The sequence below is a fragment of the Microtus oregoni genome, unplaced genomic scaffold, assembly GCF_018167655.1.
Source record: "Microtus oregoni isolate MIOR12 unplaced genomic scaffold, Mior012 000020F_ref0000438, whole genome shotgun sequence".
NCBI classification, from domain to species: Eukaryota; Metazoa; Chordata; class Mammalia; order Rodentia; family Cricetidae; genus Microtus; species Microtus oregoni.
In genome coordinates this window covers 5,133,136-5,153,332 of record NW_024543079.1, presented here as the reverse complement: position 1 = coordinate 5,153,332, position 20,197 = coordinate 5,133,136, and the positions used below count along the sequence as shown (strand labels likewise).

Here is a 20,197-nt window from a genome sequence, read left to right as displayed (position 1 = left end):
GCTGGACTCTGGTCCCTTTATTGAGACTGAGGAGCCAGTGGGTCCATCCAAACAAAAATAAATTTCTCTCCCAAAGCCTGCCAGCAGGCTGAAGCACCCAGCATGTCCTGGCTGGGGCCCATGGCTACCCCCCACCCCCCAAGAGCACAGGTCTGGCTCCTTTGGAGTCAAGGGATACTGATTGTCCAGTATCTGGAGGCCCTAAGTAGGACAGGAAAGTCCCCCGTCTCCAGGAGAGCTGGCCCCGATATCCAAGATCAGCGTTGGGCTTTTGAGGCTCAATCATCCGTGATGGTAATGACGTCGTACTCGATGCCCTGGTGTTGCAGCTGTTGGATGTGTTCAGGCACTGCCTCCTCAGTGCCAAACAGGCCCTGGACTTGGGCCATGGCAGCATCAGCCACTGCTGCCAAGGAGGGAAAAACACAGTAAGCCTGAGGCTCCAGGAGCTGGGTCTGGCCTCAGCTTCCTGGCTGTCAGTGTTCAGCCCCATCTATACCTGTAACAGCAGAATGTGCTGCAGCCTCAAGCTGAGCCTGGGTGACAAGCTGCTGGCCCGGGGACACAGGTACATACTGGATCTGGAGAAAGAAGCCAGTAAGAATATAGTCCACCAGGTGCCTCACTACCCCAGAGTAGTTGCCTGTTCCTCCAGGTAACATACCTGGGATTCCTGTAGGAATGGGGTACCTTGCTCATACTGGATGTGTGTGATCTGGCCCTCCTGGACCTGGAGATGGGAAGCTGGCCAGTGATCTAGAAAGAGGCTGTGTGGCCTTCCTCCAAACCCCACCTTGCCCCAGACCTGGCCTACCTGGATATGATGGCCATCAGGGACCACAACATACTCCTGAGGCAGTAGGTGCTGGACGCCGTCCTGAGAGATGATATACTGAACCTAAGAAAGAGGACAAGGCAGGTTCTAGGGCTCCACTCAATGAGAACTGAGGTAAGTGGGCAGAGTAGAAGATACAACTGTGGACACTGGCCCAGGTAGTCTGAAAACTTGTGTTCTAAGGTGGGCCTAGGCGGGCAAGGAGACAGGAGTTTACCTGGTTGTCAGAGGTGACCAGGTGCTGTACTGTCTGGCCATCTGCCGTGGTGATTTCCTGGATGTAGGCAGCTTCCTCCTGTTAAGACCAAGCCCAACTTAGCCACAGTTCTTTTATTTATTCACGTGTTCTGTGTTGTGTTTTTTGGTGTGTATGTGTGTCTCCACCCGCCAGGAGGCCAGACGGTCAGGCAGGGTGTCAAGCATTGTTCTTCACTTTTTTTTCCCCTGCCTGTTCTGTTGAGGCAGGGTCTCTCCATGAACCTGGAGTTCTTGGCTGGAAGCCACACAAACCCCAGAGGTCTCTTGTCTCTACCCTACTTGGAGCTGGGCTTCTAGGAGTGCAAGAGCTGGCCAGACTTGTAACACGGTGGGAGCTAGGATCTAAACTCTGCTCCTCATGATGGTGCAAGGCTTCTAACCCTAACTCTGAGCCACCTCTCAGTTCTGTCTGTCCCATCCTCTCTGCAGGGGCTCCAGACTTTGCTTACCTGATTGGTCACTGTCTGTTCCTGGGCCACAAAGATGTGTTCCTGGCTCAGTGCCTGCTGTAGCCGCTCTGGACCTAGGACACCGTGACTGGACTGGATGGCAGCTGGGCAGAGAGGAGGGGCTCATTAGGGGGTTCAGGGAAAACTTGAATGCCTCATCCCTGGGGTTCCCTTGCGCTGTGGTTCTAGCCTTTGGACCAGAGGCCCACCCCTGTGGCCCAGGGTAGCTCACTGTGCAGTGTGGTCAGTGCTTCCTCTTCACTGTTGAGGATGATGGTCTGGGCTGGGGCTCGGGCTGTAGCACCCCCAGTCTTTCTCCCTTCACTGCTATGTAGCCTCTGGATGTGGAATTTGAGGTGCCCATTCCGGTTGAAACTGAGGGAAGAACAGGTATTAAGTGGCTCTACCTTGTGTGCATGGAAGTCCCCCCCCCCACTCTTGGCCATCCCAAGCCTCACCGCTGCCCACAGAGGTGGCATGAGAAAGGCTTCTCATTGGTGTGCGTTAGCATGTGCCGCCTCAGATCCTTCTTGTTCTTGGAGGCGAAGCTACATTGATTGCACTGGTGAGGCCTTAGGCTTGAATGCTGTGCCATGTGAGCCTACACAAGGTAGAGACCAGGTACCAGTGGGTCAGAATGGGAGATAACAAGTCTCCACAGAAACTAAATGCACATGTCAGCGAGGAGCCGGACCAAAAGGACGGACCTTACTAAGACTAGTCTACCACAGACATAAAGCGAGAAGCCAGAGGCTGTGCCATTACACCACTTGGGTAATTTCTGTCTCAGTTTGTGACTCTGTACCGTACTTACTGAAGAGGGACTTCCTGCACGCTAGGGCTCAGTCCTGCCTAACTGGGCATTACCTTTCCCATTGGAGGGTGAGGCTATAGGCCCTTGCCCCTTAAAGAGCTCAGAGGATGTAGCACGGGGTTGGATCTGAAAACCCTCCGGCAAGTGGAAAGAGTTGATGAAATCTATCAGAAACTATTCTGTTTTCATGCCATCCCACGCTGGCCTCGAACATCTGCTCTCCCACCATCCTCTAGCAGCCTCAGTCTCCGGTCATGCCAGCCTCTCTGTGCCTATGCTCCACTGCCTGGCTCCATTGCCACCTCTGTGGTCTTTCTAGCACCCTATCCAATGCCTTGCCGCCCCTGCTCTACACTCTGTATCCTTCGCACCGGGAACACAGTCTGGCATTAGTCACTTTTTATCTGGTTGGTGTCCTGGACCAAGCAGCTCCCAGACCTGAGATCTTGCTGAGTCACCTCTGACCCTAGAGGGGCACAGAGGACTATGCTTGAGGAGATGCTCTCTAAAGAGTTCTTATACAAACGAGTGACCGCAGCAATGAAGGTAGAGGCATGAAGGGGGCACACCTACCCGGACCTCAGGCCACTGGCGAGCACTGAAGGGGCAGTCAGGGCACTTGAAGGCAGCAGGCCCAGCATGGGCCCGCTTGTGACTCTCCATCTCTGCTCGGCCGGCAAAGGCCTCTGAGCACACCTTGCAAGAGAACTTCTTTGCTGACAAAGCTGCTGCGGATGATGGGGAGGAGGGTACTACCAGGCCTAGGGTGCTGCTGGCTGCAGGGGATGGGGTGGAAGAGCCCTGGGGGTCTCCCGCATGGTGAGTCTTCATTGGAGACAGAACCTCAGGACCATCTCTGGGTGGCCCTCCACACTGAAGCAGGGGCCACTTTGCTCCAGAGGCCAGAGTATCTGGACTTGGGAAGGAGATGGAGCCATCTGCAGTCAACTGTAGAAAAATGCATAGCATGAGGTGCTAAGGAGGGGCAGAGGCAGGACACTGGGTGGGGTGGCCACTCCCTAGACTCACCTCGATGTGGTGCAACTGGGTTCCATCAGCTGCCATGATATAGTGGGTGCCAGCCTCCTTGAGATTCTCACTCACAACCACAGCCTGGGCTGTCTCCCCAGGAGGTTCTTCGCTAAGGGCACAGAGTGGAAGTATGAGGTGTGATTTCCAGAATAGGGTGGAAGGCTATAAGAATCCCTTCTCCAAGCAACAGTTAAGCTGAAGGAGCCTGAGTGAATGTAAGGCGTCGCTCAACCATTTCCACCCAGGCCCCCGCTGTCTCTTCCATAAATGATAACCAAGAGCTGCTCAGGGTTTCACCCTACTCAAGGGGTGGCCCCCCATGTCCCTTGGTAGGGAGAAGACAGCACTCCAGGTGTCCAGCTCTGAGCTGGCCAAACGGGACAGGAAGAGAGGCCAGGCAACAGGAGGAAACAGAATGGATCTGGTAGTCAAGCAGGCAGGGCAGAGGCTAAGGCAGCCTACCCAGATGCTGGCTTAGAGCTTCTAACCCTCATTATAGCACAGGACCAGAGCTCCTCAGATGGCCTAAAAGTTCAGTGAGCAGAGAAATGCTTGTCACGAATTTGCACCAGAGGGAAGCAGGTCAACAAATGACCCACATTTGTTCAAACACTCAAGACAGAGGAACTCATGGGGATGGAGAGCTGGAGAGATGGTGCAGTACCTAAGAACACTGGTTGCTCTTGCAGAGGACCCAGGACTGGTTCCCAGCACCCACAGCCACAGGGGATCTAATGCCTTCTGGCTTCAAACTCACATAAGCACTCACATTTGGGGCAGAAAAAAGGTATATAGGGTTGGGAACCAGTGTTCCAAGCCTCACCACCTAAGCAGCTGACCTAACCTCTAGCCTGTTTCCTCATCTGTAAAAGCAGGGAATCTTGTGGGAGCTAGCTAGGCAAGACCATTAGTGCCAAGTTCCCAGAACAGCCAATGACCAAAGAATGGCAGCTTCCAAGCCTGCACAGAACACAATCTCCTGCTGCTCTGTACACACCAGGACTCAGCCTCCTGCTAACTGGGTTGGAGTGGGGAGCGCCTCTTAAAGACTGAAAGGAGCCAAGTTACCTGTAAGGAGTCCCAGGAGCTGACGTCCTCTCTTCCAGAGGGGGTGCTGTGATGACACTGTAGCTGGCCCCACCAAATGGCCCAGATGGCAAGGCAATCTGCTGTAGGTCAGGAGGGCCTAGCTGGCTCTCAGCTGCCACACTGCTCCCTGGCTCTGCTACATGAACTGTCACCACCTGTTGAGTGGTGTCTTCAGGGGAAGGCTGCCTACCAGTAGACGTGGACGTCAACTCTGCCTCCACGCCCTCTGACTTCACCACAGCCACCTGCAATGATACCAGTGGAACAGAGCTGCTGTCCAAGGTCCTTGGTGCCTTAAAGCTCACCATCCTACCAGTGCCTCTGCTGTCACCATTCATTTACACATCCCAAGAACGTCCTCAAACACATTCAGTTGGGCATGGTGGCACATGCCTTTAATTCCAGCACTCAGGAGATAGAGGCAGGGAGACCTTTGAGTTTGAGGCCAACCTGGTATATGTAGCCCAGGATAGCCATGGCTACAAAGAGAAACCGTCTCAAAACAAAATAGCCAGGCATGGTAGTGTATGCATTTAGTTCCAGATCTCTGAGGGTTTTCTTTTTTTGTTTTGTTTTGTTTTGTTTTGTAGGCTGGCTTTGAACTCACAAAGATCCACCTGCCTCTGCCTCCCAAGTGCTGGGATTAAAGGAGTGCACCACCATCGCCTGGCTGCCTCTATGTAATTTAACAGAATTTTAAAGTAGGACCAAATACCTTTAGCAGAATATACCTTTTTTTTTTTTTGTTTTTTGGGTTTTTTTTGTCTGTTTGTTTTTCAAGATAGGGTTTCTCTTGGTTGGGCCGTGGTGGCTGGCGTGCACACCTTTAATCCCAGCACTTGGGAGGCAAAGGCAGGCAGATATCTGTGAGTTCAAAGACAGCCTGGTCTACAGAGAGAGTTCCAGGACAGGCTCCAAAGCTACACAAGGAAACCCTGTCACCCTGCCTCGAAAAAAATGAATTAATTAAACAAAGCAAAACAAAAGACAGGGTTGGAATGGCATGTGTACACAGTGGTCATGCTGCGTATCGCACCTGGACAGATCACTGAGTAGCAGAACAATGAGCCTGTTCTAAAAGGAATATCTAGGTGTCGGTTTGCGCCTAAGTAGAATCCTGACGACCTTTCCTGAACCCACTAAGGGCAGGGAGGCATGCTCCAGACTTTCACTTTCTGAATTTAAGTGTATGTATATAGTTGTTTTGCCTATGTCTGCACCACACATCTAAGTGACTACAGAGGCCAGAAGAGAACACTGGATCCCCTGTAGCTGGAGTTAGACAATTGTGAACGGCCATGTAGATACTATGGATTGAACCTGGGTCTACCCAATGCTCTTAACCACTGAGCCAACTCTCCAGTTCTGTTGCTGAGATTAGGTCTCATGTATCCCAGACTGGGCTCAAACTCAATATGTAGCTTAGACTAGCCTTCACTTCCTTATGATCCTGCTTCCTCTGCTCAAGTGTTGGAATTACAGGTAAATGCTCTATCTGGTTCACACTTCACCTTTCCAAGAGCCTAGGACCAAGAGGTGCTACTGAGCTTCCCTGTGTTTTAGAGATGGGTTGCTTTAGAGATGGAGGCATGATGATGAGCTGGGGGAGATATGTGGATGTGAGATGGTGTCAAGGCCACTGAGAGGTAGGAGAGAGCTCTGCACTAGACAAAGCCTTGGGTACATTCTGGGTCCAAGTGGTGTTTACACAGGAAACTGCTTTAGACCCGGGGGGGGGGGGGGAACGGGGACAGGACAGGGACATAGACAAGGTGAGAATGAAGCCAAAGAAGACCAAGAGAACCACATGCAGCAACACATAACCCTCAGCACAGAAATGGGGTGGGGACTGAATGGGAAGGCTTAGTCACCTGGGAGTGGAACTCTGAAAAGATTAGGAGGTGTGGCCTTATGGAAGAGGTATGGTATTGTTGGAGGAAGAGTGACATCAGGGGTAGGCTTTAAGGTTTCAAAAGCCCATGCCTGGCCCAGTCTCTCTCAGTCTGCAGATCAAGATGTAGCTCTCAGCTACCACTCAGTGTCATGTCCCCTGCCATGGAGACAATGGACTAAGCCTCTGAAATTTTAAGCAAGCCCTCAATGAAATGCTTTCTTTTATAAGAGTTGCCTTGGTCATGGTGTCTCTTCACAGCAACAGAACAGTGATTAGGACAAATGTTCACTGGTTACTAGACAGCGTACTGGGAAAGACTGTCCTTGGCTCCACAGAACCAGGTCCTTCAAGTTTTGCCCATAAGGGTTAGATTGATCTGCCCCCAACAGGTAATCTGGACTCACTAGTCTCCTTTACGTGCCGCATTCAGCAGAGCTGGCATGCTCAGCAGTTAGGCAGGGGAAATCCTGAGTGCTCACCTGCAGGGCTGTCGCCCCCAGCTCCCGTTGGGCGCTCATGTTCAACAGCAGGTCCAAGGCTGTCTGAGTGGCCATGGCAGTGGACTCTTCAGCTCCTGGGGGTATGAGGCCTGGGTTTGAGAACAGGCTGCACACCCGGCACCCAATGCCACCCTTGTCATCTTCCTACCCTACTCCCTGCCTTCTTCAAGGCTCACCTTGTTGGTAGATGATTGTGGCACCACCTAGGGCATCAGGACAGAGTAGTGGGGGAGTCTCAGGTGACTGGAAAGGTGCTGGCTCTTGGGGGGCCTGGGGAAGTGAATGGGTCAAACTTGAGAGGGGTGGCCTGATCCAAGTGCATTTCCCGAGCACATCTAATGTCATCATGTCCTCCCAGTCCCTTGTTTGACTCACCTATTATTTTTAAAGGTATTTACCAGCTCAGTGTTCAGTGGAATGGTAAGGCTCAGAAATGTGAAGGGCTGGGACTTGAACCCAAGGCTGCCAACTCCAGAGCCCATGTACTATTATTGTAGTGTGGTTATCTTCCTAGGGCCACTGGGAGCTCCCATGACAGAATACTAGCTCCTTACCCAAATCTAAACCATCCATCCTTTTTTTTTGGTCTCTGTGTATGTGTATAGGCACAAGCGCCACAGTGCATATATGGGTATCAAAAGACTACTTTGGGGAGTTATTTTTCCACTTCTACCATCTAGGACCTGGGAATCCAAATCAGGTCATAAAGCTTGGCAACAAGCACTAACTTGCTGAACCATCTCACAAGTCCCTTCATCTTCCTTCTTGTCAACAGTACTCTTGAGTTTCATGAGGGAAGGCAGGTACCCATCTACAAGATGGTACTTCTCAGCATCTCATGGCTCTAAAAGTGTGGCCATGTAACTAAGCAGCAGCTTCTAATAAGGCTCACGGGAAGATTTGGGTAGATGACAGCAAGCATCATTTTTTACCATCTCCCAGCCGTTCCCTTTGCTTCTGGCCTGGAAGGTGTTCCTGAAGCTATGCTGGACCATGAGAACAACTATAAAGACCAAAGACAGATAGATCCTAGGATGCTGTTAAAAAATATTCAGACAGCTTGGTCCCTGACCAACAGGGTTTGGGCCACAGCATCTCAGAGCTGTTAAGTTTTGCATCTAAGAACACAAGTCACTCTGGTGTATGTGCAGCACTGGAAAGCCACCCTCCGTTACGCTTACAACTGTACCCATAACTTAACTGATGTCCGCCACAGCGACTGAGGCAGGGATCATCCTGTTGGATCACAATGTGCAAAGGAGACCCCGCTAGTTCCCACTGTGTGTACTGCCTCCCAGCAGGACCTACCTCAGGCCCTGGCGAGCTGGGAGGCAGGCCAGGAGCTGCAGTATGCTGCTGCTTCAGCTCTTCTATCTGCTGCAGGGAGAAGAAGGGGCGGCGGCGGGAGGGGGGTTCCTCAGGGTGGCGCCGTCCCCACTCCTCAAAGCTGTTCGCGTGTCGGCATCGCACATGCAGGCGCAGGTTCTTCTTGTGCCGAGTGCTGAAGTGGCAGTACTCACAGGCGAAGGGCTTGGCCCCTGTGGATACGGGGGACACTTGCACCCATGCAGCTCTGCAAGGAACCCTAAACTCACTCTATAAGTCATTACCATGCTTGGACAAACACTGCTGTCCAGTCCAGTGGACTAAAGCAGAAAGGACATTCTCAAGGTCACCCCCCATTTCCCTCTTTCCTAACTAAGGCAGGGAAAGCAGTTGATGGCGCTGGGCTCAGGAGCAAGAGAATACCACAGGAGTTCCTTTATGGCATAAGGGTTAAGTCTACCTGTAGCTTGGGCTGTTGAGAGGGACAAAGAGAGCTGAACTCTGGTTGGGGTGTTGGGACTGGAGGGCTGGCCTGACCTGTGTGCTTGACAGCCACATGGGATAGCAGGAAATCCTCACGGAAGGTTCGGTAGGGACAAAAGCTGCATTTGAAGGGCTTGTCGCTAACATGGGACAACTGGTGGTTCAACAGTGCCTTCTTGTCATCACAGAAAAACTCGCAGAACTCACATTTGAACCTAGAGGCAGTTAACAGGGAGCTCAGAAACAGGAGGGGTTCCTTCCCGACCCAGGGACCTCCAGTGGGGACATACCTGCGGTTGGCAACAGCCTGGATGTGTGTAAGCAGGTGCATTTTGAAGGTGTAGCGCTTCTTAAAGGACTTCCCACACTGTGGGTGGGAAGGTGGAATGAGATGGGGACGGCCCAGAGAGGGCCCTGCCTCCAGCCACAGCTCGCCTAACTACCCACCTTATCACACATGTGTGGTTTCTCAGTGCTGTGAGTCTTCATGTGCTGCGTTAGTCTTTTTTGCATGGGATACACACGGCCACACACTGGGCAAGGGAAAGAGCTCAGCTTTGGGGTCTGGGAAGGTATAATGAGAGGTCAGAGGGAGAGAAGGGGACAGAGCAGGGAGCTCTCACCTTATCCACTACCCCTATCAGCAGTCCAGGGCCCTTCCCAGGCCAAGGCCCCACACTCACCGGATCTGGCCTCTTCTTTCTGGGAAAGGAGAAACCAAGTGTCACCAAAGCCTCCCCACAGCTGTCCAATCTCAGTCCAGACCACCCCTCTTGTTCCTCATGCCCTCTCCTCTGAACCCATGGAGAGCCAGCGGGTATTCCCTGGGGAGAATGCTAAGACTCCACAGGAGACACGCTCTGTGCTAGGTAAGCAGGGTCATGGTCTGCCCCCCTCCAGTCACAGGACACATTTCTGCACTACAGGCTCCAAGAAGCCCCACAGGAAAAAGCCCTGGAGAACAGGCTTCAACCTGGTGACCAGAATCCTAGCAGGCTACACAATCCCCTCTTTTTCAAGAAACCTGTAAGCATCTTGGAAAACTGTCACCCACCCTGGTTCCAGTACTCCATGGGTCTCTATCCACCCTCTGCTCATAGATCATAGGCCAGAGAAGCCAATTCTTTGCCGGAACCATAGGCCTGGCTGTAACTCACTGAGCAGCCACCAGGCTGAAAAACATCTGATTTTCCCAGTCCTAATCTGCTCTTAGCTCTGAGAAAGGCCTGCACCTGACCAGCACAAGACCTTCTAATCACCCATGAACCCTGTAGTCACACAATTTCCTTCAGGCCCCTCGACAACTGTCTCCACTTTCCAGATGAGAAACTAAAGCTCCCACATGAAGAAAGATCCTGAACTGGGGACCTCAAAGCGCTAGCCCTGAGGATTCTGGGAACACTGATCGGGTAGGATTCACCTTGCTTTCTGAATGTTTCTAACCAGAGCAGGGGTGCTACAGAGGACCCACGGTACTTCTGACCACATGTTCTCCTGCCTAGATTCATGTGCCCGCACAACTCACTGACCGGTCCCGGCTGTGCACGGCCGCATGTCGGATGACATCCTTCCGGTAGACACTGGTGTAGCTGCACTCGTCACACTTGTAGGGCTTGCTGCCCACATGGTTGAACATGTGCTCCTGGGAGAGACAGACAGGGCTGGAGGCTCCGCTGCCCCTCCTTCTTCCTTACCTCCCCTTGCACACTCGCTCACAGCCTCAGGGTGAGTGTGGACAGCAGAGCCTGCTGCCTGGCTGGGGACTCTTCCCAGAGAGACACCTGCTGTGCCAGTCCTTAGGCTAGTTTACCATCTGACTGAAAAGGAAATGAAGGCTCAGAATGAAGGGACCTCGTGACAGCAAAGCTTGGAGCTGGGCAATGTGGCTCCATAACCCATGCCTTATGCTCCACACTGTGGGACAGTTCCCTGAGGAGCCTAAAGAACAACTCCAGCCTGCGTGTTCTGCGGGGGAAGAAGCAGTAGCACATGGAGACAGCACAGACTGTCCGCCAGGCCATGAAGGATGAGTCTACACTCCACCCTGCCATAGCACGGGTGTCATCAGGTTGCAATTCTGCAGTACATTGGTACAGTCAACACCTGGAACCTCAACTGACACAAAATGACAAAATACAGCATGGGCTACTGTTGGCCCACACCTCTGGAGCGAGATGAAAGAAGCGTTTTTCTGAGACATGCCACTGTTGTGGAGTGACTGTTGGACGGAACTACACACCCGGCCAGTCGGGCAGCGAGGATAAGCATGTCTACACGATCTCTAATGTCAACTGCATCTTTCAAAGTGAGGTGTCACTCACTGGACACCCTAACAATTGCCTGTGGCAGCCCTCCACAGGCCACCATGTCCCAGTATCCTTCATAAGCTAGATGGTCAGAGTGACTCATCCTGCCCTGTGACCTCCTGGACCACACACCTTGAGTGAGGACCAGCGACGGGAGCGGTAGCTACATTGCAGGCACTTGAAGAGCTGTGGGTCACCAGCTTCGTGGGAATTGACGTGGAAGCGCAGATCCTCAAGGGACAGGAAGCGTGAACCACATATGCGGCATAGGTAAGGCCTAAGCAGTGGCTTGGGCGACTTGTAGTAGTACCTGCCAGGAAGGGATGGAGAGGCCACTGGCTGGGCTGTCGGCTCAGGGAATCCCCAGCCTGTTAAGCTCACCTCTGCAACACTGTACCTACTTTCGGTACTTCTTCCCTAAGAACCTCCTGGAGGGTCGCCCTCGGCGGCGAGGTTGGGCGTCAGGTTCATCCTTGCAAGAGTGGGCTGCATTCTCAGCATCCGACTGACTCACACCAGATTCCACTGGGCCTCTCCCCACCTTGCCCCATAGGCCTCCTGGGCCCGAGGAGCTGGGAGCCTCGAGATCCTGCAGTTCTGGAGGGTTCTGTGTGCTCTGGGAACTCACCAGAGGCTCTCCTACACCTGTAATGACACCAAGATTAGTCAGTCACACACTCCAGGCTGAGGCCAGTCAACTTTCACAAGTGATCACAGAATAGACACAAGGTCAGAGGAGAGGACAGTGCAGATGTCACCCTGCTTCTAACCTACTCAGCACAGCAGGACAGAAATGGGACAGTATCTCAGCAACAGCCCAGACAGTCAGGTTCTGGACTCGGCACCCTCATGGGTTGGCTGTGAATCCGCAGACAAAGACTTTCCCTCTCTGAGTCTCATCCGTCCCATCTCCCGACTGCTGTACTAACCCACAGGGATACTGTGGATTTGGGAGAAAACAACAGTGGCTTTGACCCTGGAATATCCTTGTGAGGCTGGTGACCCAAGAAAGGGTTCATGGCAAGGGAGCTCCATGGACAGCTTACAAACTCTCTGAAGTCTAATTTGAATGGCAAACCTCTTCAAATTGTTTATAAATACTATTTCAAGGGCTGAAGAGGTGGCTCAGTGGCTAAGAGGACCCGGGTTCAATTCCCCACTCACATGGCACTCACAACTGTCTAACCCCAGTCCCAGGGGATCTGATGCCTCCAGATACTGCAAGCACATGGCAAACAGACATACATATATAGGCAAAAAACCCAAGCATATAAAAATAAGAAGAAACAAACAAACAAACAAACAGAAAAACTCCTTCAAGGCTGGAGGTGTGTGAGTCAGTGGTAGAGCACTTGCCTGGCATGCACAATGTCATGGGCTGCATCCCTGGCACTGTCAACAAATTTGGCCACTTGGCATGAAGGCCTAGGGAATAACCACAGACTTCTGCACCCAGCCTGACACCTGAGCTCAATTACTAGGGCCCACAGGGCAGAAAAGAACCATTTCCCATAAGCTGTCTTCTGACATGTAAAGCTCCATGTGGTATGCTTGTGTGTGCACACACAAACGTGCACTAATTTTTCTATTCTTTTTAAATATCTTTATTTTTTGTGTATGAATGTTTTGCCTACACGTATATCTGTTTGTCATGTGTGTGCCTGGTGCCTGTGGAGGTCAGAAGGAGGCACTGTAGATCGTTGTAAGCCACCATGTGGATGCTAAGAACTGAACCTTGGTCCTCCTCAAGAGCAGCCAATGCTCTTAACCACTCAGCCACCTCTGCAGTCACTTTGTTCTGTTTTTAATGATACAGCCTGGAAGGTGCCTCCTTTGTGTGTGCTCTACAGTGTGACGTCTGGGGAATGGTACATGGACTTGTTCTTGGACCAGCAAAGCTACAGAAGGACATCACGTCTCCTGCTCTTTATTCCTGCCTTACTCACTTGACATGGGATCTCCTACTGAATACTGAACTGGAAACTCTACATTCTGGCTAGGCTGGATGGCCAATCAAGTCCTAGGGCCAACCTGTTTCTGTACCCTCAGCACTGTGAACACAGGCACACAGTCACCTCAAGTATTCCTTCTGTGGGTGCTGGAGCTTGACCTCTCATCTTGTTTCCACAGCAAATTCTCTTACCCACTCAGCCATTTCCCCAGGCCCTGGGACCAGTGCCACTCATTCTTGCTGTGAACCACTGCCTGGGTGGGTTATATTTACTTTTCTGCAACTACAGTTTCTCTGGAGGGATTCCAGAATCTACGTTCAAACTGTATAGGCACAGTGGCCACCACACAAACAGATGCTGTCCTCTTCCGCTCATAAAGAGATCCAAGGGGCAAAGTGACACGCTCTAGGTCAGAGCTGATAGGTGACAAAGCCTGTACTCACACCATGACAAGTCATCCCCTCGAGTGACACAGCAGTCACCAGGTCTCATTCTCTCTTCTCCAGTGCCATTAAAAGATGATTGGCTCACTTATAAAGACTCACCCCCTTTTCTTGCTGTGACAACTTATCACTGGAAGGCGTCTGCCTAAACTAAACAATCACCGAGGTTGGGTTTCTCCAGCTGGGGTAGGGCTCCTTTCCACGAAGCCTGCAGCAGTGGACGTAGACTGCTGCTCTGCACGCACTCAGTCTCACAAGTACCCCAGAAGCATCAGGCAGCAGAGCCATGTGTGACCCCCACACAGCCATCCCATGACTAAGTCTTACCATCATAGAGGTCCGCAGTCTCTAGGCGGGGCAGCTTTCGGGGTCGGCCAGGCCTCCTCCGAGGTCTTGGGGTGCTAGGGGTGGGACGCTGGAGCCGCAGCTGCCGGCCCCGGGGCTCATCCTCAGCTGGATTGTAGTCGCTGTCCTCTGCAGAAACAGTAAAGGACAGTGTCTAGACCCACACTCTGACAAATCCCACTTCCCCATCACTTTTCTCTCTGCCAGTGAGGTCCCCTCCAAGAAGCCATCTGCACCCTCCCCCACAGAGGACTAGCCTTCATTTTCCTGCACCTTTCCTGGCACCTGCCAATAACTCACCTTAACTGTAAGCACAAAGAGGTACCTGGTTCTCAAGTCACTTAAGCGACTGGTAGAAAACAGGCAATTAGCACTGAGTCTACAAGCTCCCAGACTGAACTGTTCCACCTTGTGGACAATAGCCACACATGGCCATTCAACCATAAAACGAGCCTGGTCCAACTCAGAAAAACTTAGTTATAAAATGCATACAAGATCTCTAAGTACAGGAGAAAAAAAAGTGAGCCAGTTATGATGATACATACCTATAATCTCAATGTTCAAGAGGAACAAGTCTGAAGCCACCAAGGGCTACACAGGAAAACTCTATCTCAAAAAATTAGGAGGGGGAGGAACTGGAGAGATGGCTCATTTACTACTTTTGCAGAGGACTCAAGTTCAGTTCCTAGCACCCATGTGGAACAGCTCACAACTGCCTGTAACTCCAGTTCCAAAGGATACAATACCCTCTTCTGGCAGCCAGGAAGTACTGCACTCAAGATGCACATACCCACAAACAGACACACATACAATTAAAACAACCAAAAACTTTGGAGAAAAACAAGGGGCTGGGGAAGTCGCTAAATCAATGAAACACTTGCTGCTGTGCATGAAGATCTGAGTTTAACCTCCAAGAACCCATGTCAAAAGTTATGCAGACAGTGGATGCCAATAGTTCCAACACCAGACACAAACAGGAGGGTCCCCAGGACTTCCTGGCTAGCCAGTCCAGCACAAACAGCAAGTTCTAGGTTCAGTGAGAGACCCTGTCTCAAAAAGTGAGGCAGCGAGCAATTGAGGAAGTCACCTGACATCAATCTCTGGCCTGCACAAGCATCCACACAAATGGTATATGTGTGTGTGTGTGAGAGAGAGAGAAAAAAAGAATATTTTATTGGTTTGAATTGGGGTGGGGAAGAGTCTCATGTAGCCCAGGTTGGCCTCTAACTATGCTAACTATGCAGTAAGAGTGACCATGAACTTCTGATATTTCTGCCTGTACTTCAGATACCACTGTGCCTGGTTTTACTAAGATTTTATGACCATACACTGAACTATTTTAGATATGTAAGTAAATAAATTGTGGCTAACAAAGCTATGGAAAACACATCTATTTTCTGCTTGCATTCTAATTCTTCTGTTGCTCTGGTTTTCGGTATGTAGCCACACAGCTTCTTCTGTACTGGAGGGACAATGATGTGTCTCCTTCCAGGTAGGCAGCCAGGAGCTCAGGATTTGTAGACGAGTGTGGGGACAGAGGGTTACCCTGCAGAGTGGCTTACCCTCTAGATCATCAATGGCCCCAGCATCCACAATGTCATCCTCCTCCTCCTCCTCTGGCCCTTCCTCCTCTGTGGTCTTGGTAGCTGTGCCCCACTTCCGTAGACGCCCCCTTTTACCAGCGGCTGTTGTTACTGCTGCTGCTGCTGCTACAAAAGCAAAGCGAGCTGCCACGTCTGGCTATGTGTGGTCCCCCCACCCCTCCAGGCCTAACTGGCTACTGCAGACACACCTGGGCGGAAGTGCCGCTCCCGCATGTGGCGAAGGAGGGTTGCCTTGGTGCTGCTCCGGTACTGGCACATCTTGCACTTGAACTGCTGCACAACCACCACCTCCATCATGGCCTCCAGGCTCTGCAGGTCCAGCTCGTCAGTGCCAGAGGCTGGGGGTGGCTGTGCTAGAGAGCTAGGTTCTCCCTGGGGCTCCTCAGGAGGTTCGAGGCATGCAGATGTAGATGTGGGGCCATCCGCCAGGGTTTCAATGGCTGCCAGACTATTGGTCAGGGTGGAAGTAGTAGACATTGGTGATGTAATGGGAGCACCTGAGGACAGGACAGAAAACGGAAGGCAGGACTGCCTGAGAGTTTCCGCTGCTCTTCTCAGGCAGGCTCAAATCCCCCACGAGGCAAGGGCAATGGCTAACCCTCTGGGGTCACATGGAGACCTCTTCTTCTGCTCGCATCTATTACAGGGTTCCCTGGGAATGGCAACAGAGTTCATACCATCATCTGGGCCCTGCAGGATCAGATACTGGGTGGTTTCTGCTCCTCCCTCTTCAGCACTGGTCACAGTAATGCAGCCTGGCAAAAGAAGATGAGGATGAGAGTCCTCGGAGGAGCCCCAGCTGTAGGCCCATACCCTTGGGTTTTACCTGGCAACTGGATACCAGTAGCAGCACCTCCTTGAGCCGTGTGTACTTCTGCTGCAGGATGGTGGGAGGTCTGGTGGGGAAATGCTGGCCCCGGCACCAGGATGCCAGAGCTACTACTCCAGCTGCCCAGTCTTTGACAAATGGGCTAGAATGTCTTCCTCTGACCTCTCCACACTTCAAGATACAGATCCTGCACTATCTTTTTCACAGTGCTTCTCAGCCTATGCCAGAGCTCTGTGAGGTGATGGGCATTGTGCACGTCATGAAAGACCCAGCACAGTAGCTTGAACTCACGGAGCACCCATCTGGGCTTACTGCCCCAGAGCCACCCTCCACTTTTTCTAAGTACCACTTTTGGGTAAGTCACTTTTTGTCTTCTTTGCCTTTCAATTCTCATGTGGGCCAGGTTAACGATAGCCATGTCATCTGGGGGTCACTGGAAGATCTGTGACCTCCTGTGCTCCCAGCACAAAGCCAGATACAACTGCTTTTTTTTAAAGAAAAATTCATTACTATTGCATGTACAGTGTGTGTATATGGACATGTGTATAGAAGTATAATGACAACTTTCTAGAATTGGTTCTTTCTTTCCACTGTTACATAGGTTCAGGAGCGGTCACCATGTTTGCCTGGCAAGCACTTGTTCACCAGCCATCTTACTGGCTCCTGTCACAACTATCTCTGCCACTGAGTGCTGTGACATCCGGGCATCATACTAAGAACCCACTGTGGCACCTTGTTTGGAAACAGCTATCAGTTTTCCTGACACATTCCACAGTAAGGCAACTATCTTGCATTCACACATCTGGCTATGGGATTCTGCAGGACCACACCCTCCCCACTCACTCTGGATGAGGTCCGGGCCAATGGTAGACTCAATGATCTTGTCAATGGCAGCACCGAGGTCTGAAGAGGAAGCTGCACAGTCCGACACCAGCATGCTGGGGTCTGGGAGAACACTGGAATGCACCAGGGCTGGGGGGCCACCTGGCACCTCTACCACTGTTCCGCGGGACACAGAAGATGAATCAGGGAGGTAGCCATGAGGCAAGGGGTCTGCTGAAATGCTCTCGGATACATCCTCCTAGGAGCAGGAAGCAGAGGGCAGTTTAGGAGCCAGGGATGGGGCAGGTCAGAGCAGCCTGCAGATCCCCAAGAACAAAGCAAATAAAGTCACCTACACTTGGACCCCACTGAGGACTAGGAGAGCTCTTCAGGCACTGAGAGCCCTAAAGTCCATGGATGTAATCAGGCTCTACCTGAGGGCTCAAAGAAGGACCTCTCTAGACCCCACACCACAGCCAGGAGGGACAATTTTCACAGGGTTTCTGCATCAGTTGCTCTCTCTGCCTCAAACTCCTCCATTATCACCCCATTGTTAGTTTGCACCCAGACTTCTCCCAACCGCTTAGTGGCTACCTCCTCTAGGAAGCCAAGCAGGACCCTACTTAGACCCTTTCTCCGTGTGCACTCTGCAGCGACTCTGTCACCTCCATCACGGTGGTATGATGACAGGTCGGGTCTGCACTCCCAGAGGAGCTGTCCAATATGGACCAGGGCTACACCTGTCCTGTAATTTAGCACATGTTACACTCAGAGCAGGCCCATTTCTGCTGACTTAATGAAACCTTAGACTGCACATCAAGGGCCTCTGCTTAGTATTCTCCATCAAGTGGTGTCGGGATACATCCATCCACTGCCTTGCAAAATGACGCATTAAGAGATAAACGCACTTCTAATTCTCACTTGGCAGAGGAGTACGGGGTCAGGAAGAGATGGGTCACTGTGGGTTTTTTTCCCTTACAACCTCACACGCATAAAATCAGACATTCCCATCCCATTAGACAGATCGGAAGGCTACAGTTACTGTGAGATGGATCAACATTTGAACCAGGAAGGGCTGACAGAGCATGAGGGCTCTAGGAAGGCCAGGAGATAAGGAATCCTGGCTGTCAGCATGCTCTGCCTCAGTTTCCCTTTCTGCAGGACCTGGAAACAACTGGTTTTATAAGTATGTCCCTTTAACAACTATGGGGTTTGTCAAAAGAACAAAACCTACTCCGAGCAGTTTGGCATGGCATGGCCTCTGTCTCAGAATCAACAAGTATTTTTCTACAAGTAAGCTTTGCTCTTTGCTGGATGGTCCCCTTGCCCACACCGTCCAGCCTGGTCCATACCACAGAGCGGCTGCCACTGTCTGAGCTCTGCCCTACGCCAGAGTCTTCGGCCTCCGTTAACTCTGGGGCAGTCGCCGCGTCGCTGCTGTCCGCGGACACGGCTTCCGAGGTGCCCACACCCAGGTCGCTCTCAGAGGGCTCCTCCGGCTGGCCCGGCCCAGGGGCCGCGTCGCTACTGCTCTCCACCTCGTTCTCCTCCATTGGCGCGGGGGATCGCCTGCCAGCAACGTGCACGGTATGCGGCTTTCACTCTGCCGGAAGAGACGACCATGGCTGCAACAAGTGGTCCACCTTTCGGGTCCGGCCAAGCTGTACCCACCCCGATGCATCGGCGTGCCCATTCCGCAGATGCAAACACTGAGCACCCGACCAAACGGGGAGGGGTTTCCTCAAGTCCCGGAGAGCGAAGCTTCCAGAAGAGGACGGGGACGCCTCGCCTCTCCGGCTGGTGCTCCTCCAGTAAAGGTGGTCGCGGCGTGCAATCGCCGCCCTTTGCTCCTCCCAGAGGCGTGAATCACCCTCCGACCCAGGGTGGGCACAGCGGCTCAGCCCTTCGGACCCCGCGTCCCCTCGGATGAGGACCCAGTGGTACAGCCCGCAGGCCCCCGGGGTCAGTGGTTCGCTCCCCCTCCCCGGGTTCCCCTGCGGAGGGGGCTGACAGCGACGGTCTCGGGGCTTGGTGACTCGGGGCTGTCCCCGGCGCTGCCTGAGCTCCAGGCCCGACGCCATCTTGTGGCGGCGCCGGGTTTCCGCTCAGGCAAATGCTAAAGCGGCTAAAGGGCCTGGGACCCCGGGGCCCTGTTCGGACAGCCCCGCCGGCCCGGGAGCTCGGCACCCGGCAGCCCCGCGGTAGGACCCTAGTGCACCGCATTGTGCAGCGGGGCGGCCCGTCTCCGGCTGTCGCTCACCTGAGCCTCTGGCTGCTGCGTCGCTCTCCGACTCCGGCATCGACGAGGTCGCCATCCTCTCACCCCCGTCGCGGAGGAACCCATCACCCTCCCTTGAGCCGGGACTACTTGCGCCGCCGCCCCCGAGGAAAAACAGATTTGCGGAGTCTTAGAAGGTCTCTCGGAGGGCTTAGAACCGTGGTCGGGTGCAGAAAGACTCTAGAAGTTTATATGCTGTCTTACCTGGGGGTGAGGGAAGCTGGGGTGGGGGACTACTTTTTCTGGTGGCGGATGGCTACAAGGGAAGTGCAGTGACGTCACGCAGGTCCCGCCGAGGCACGCAGGATGAGGCGTGGCGGAGGCGCCTAGCTCTTGTGGGCGTGGCACCCAGCATCTGGCCACACCTCTTGGGGTCGCTGGGGGAAACATCGCCTCCCAGGGTGGCTTAGAGGTGTCGTGAGCGGGAGGAAACGTCTGCTATTCTGGCTTTTCGCCTATGATTTAAGGCGCCTATCGAGCCCGATCGGGTCCTCTCGGGTTAGGTTTGCTGTGCCGTGCGGAGGGAGCGGGGGCCGTATACAGATGGGAAAACCGAGGTTTGAGGACAGAAAAGGCTGGTCCGGAATCAACAAGGGTTCTTCGGGGGATGGCGGAGGTCGGGAATTTTTTAGTGAAGGGTTAATGTTTGACCCATAGTGCGCTTTGCATCTTCTGTCTGTGCATATCTGTCTCTCTCTCTCTTTCTAGACGGTTTCTCTGTATAGCTTTGAAACTTTTCTGGAGCTTACTCTGTAGACCAGGCTGGCCTTGAACTCAGAGATCTGCTTCGGCCTCCTGAGTGCTGGGATTAAAGATGTGTGCCACCACCGCCCAGCTCTTTTTCCTTTTCCTCTTTTTCTTTTGGAGACAAGGTCCTAATATGTAGACAAGGCTGGCCTAGAATTCACAGAAGTCCTTCTGCCTCCTGAGCGCTGAGA

At 52.7% G+C, this 20,197-nt stretch overlaps 2 protein-coding genes across 4 annotated transcripts in view; one reads left to right on the top strand and one right to left on the bottom strand.

Annotated features, from left to right (window-relative positions):
• Positions 1–18: 18 nt before the first annotated feature.
• Positions 19–19,363, bottom strand: Znf335 (zinc finger protein 335). 3 transcript variants are annotated; one of them, XM_041670115.1, is made up of 28 exons: positions 19,242–19,363; positions 18,334–18,584; positions 17,003–17,240; positions 16,008–16,085; positions 15,519–15,827; positions 15,289–15,435; positions 13,709–13,855; positions 11,388–11,631; positions 11,119–11,296; positions 10,210–10,322; positions 9,364–9,382; positions 9,128–9,244; positions 8,971–9,047; positions 8,735–8,895; positions 8,180–8,409; positions 7,048–7,141; positions 6,851–6,945; positions 4,457–4,722; positions 3,386–3,497; positions 2,930–3,304; positions 2,001–2,143; positions 1,775–1,917; positions 1,543–1,646; positions 1,053–1,130; positions 815–898; positions 665–730; positions 500–581; positions 19–406 (listed from the first exon to the last, which is right to left on the bottom strand). In XM_041670115.1, the coding sequence occupies exons 2-28, from the start codon at positions 18,532–18,534 to the stop codon at positions 279–281; spliced, it is 4,029 nt and encodes a 1,342-aa protein (XP_041526049.1). In that variant the 5' UTR covers positions 18,535–18,584; positions 19,242–19,363; the 3' UTR covers positions 19–278. The 3 variants fall into 3 exon arrangements, with proteins under 3 accessions (XP_041526049.1, XP_041526052.1, XP_041526050.1); XM_041670118.1 differs by having other exon boundaries at positions 19–403; XM_041670116.1 differs by having other exon boundaries at positions 15,289–15,432.
• Mmp9 (matrix metallopeptidase 9) overlaps positions 18,838–20,197 on the top strand; it is a 48,738-nt gene continuing 47,378 nt past the window's right edge. Inside the window, exon 1 of the mRNA XM_041670122.1 lies at positions 18,838–19,396. The gene's annotated coding sequence lies outside the window, so the exon portion shown is untranslated. The remainder of the gene's footprint in view (positions 19,397–20,197) is intronic.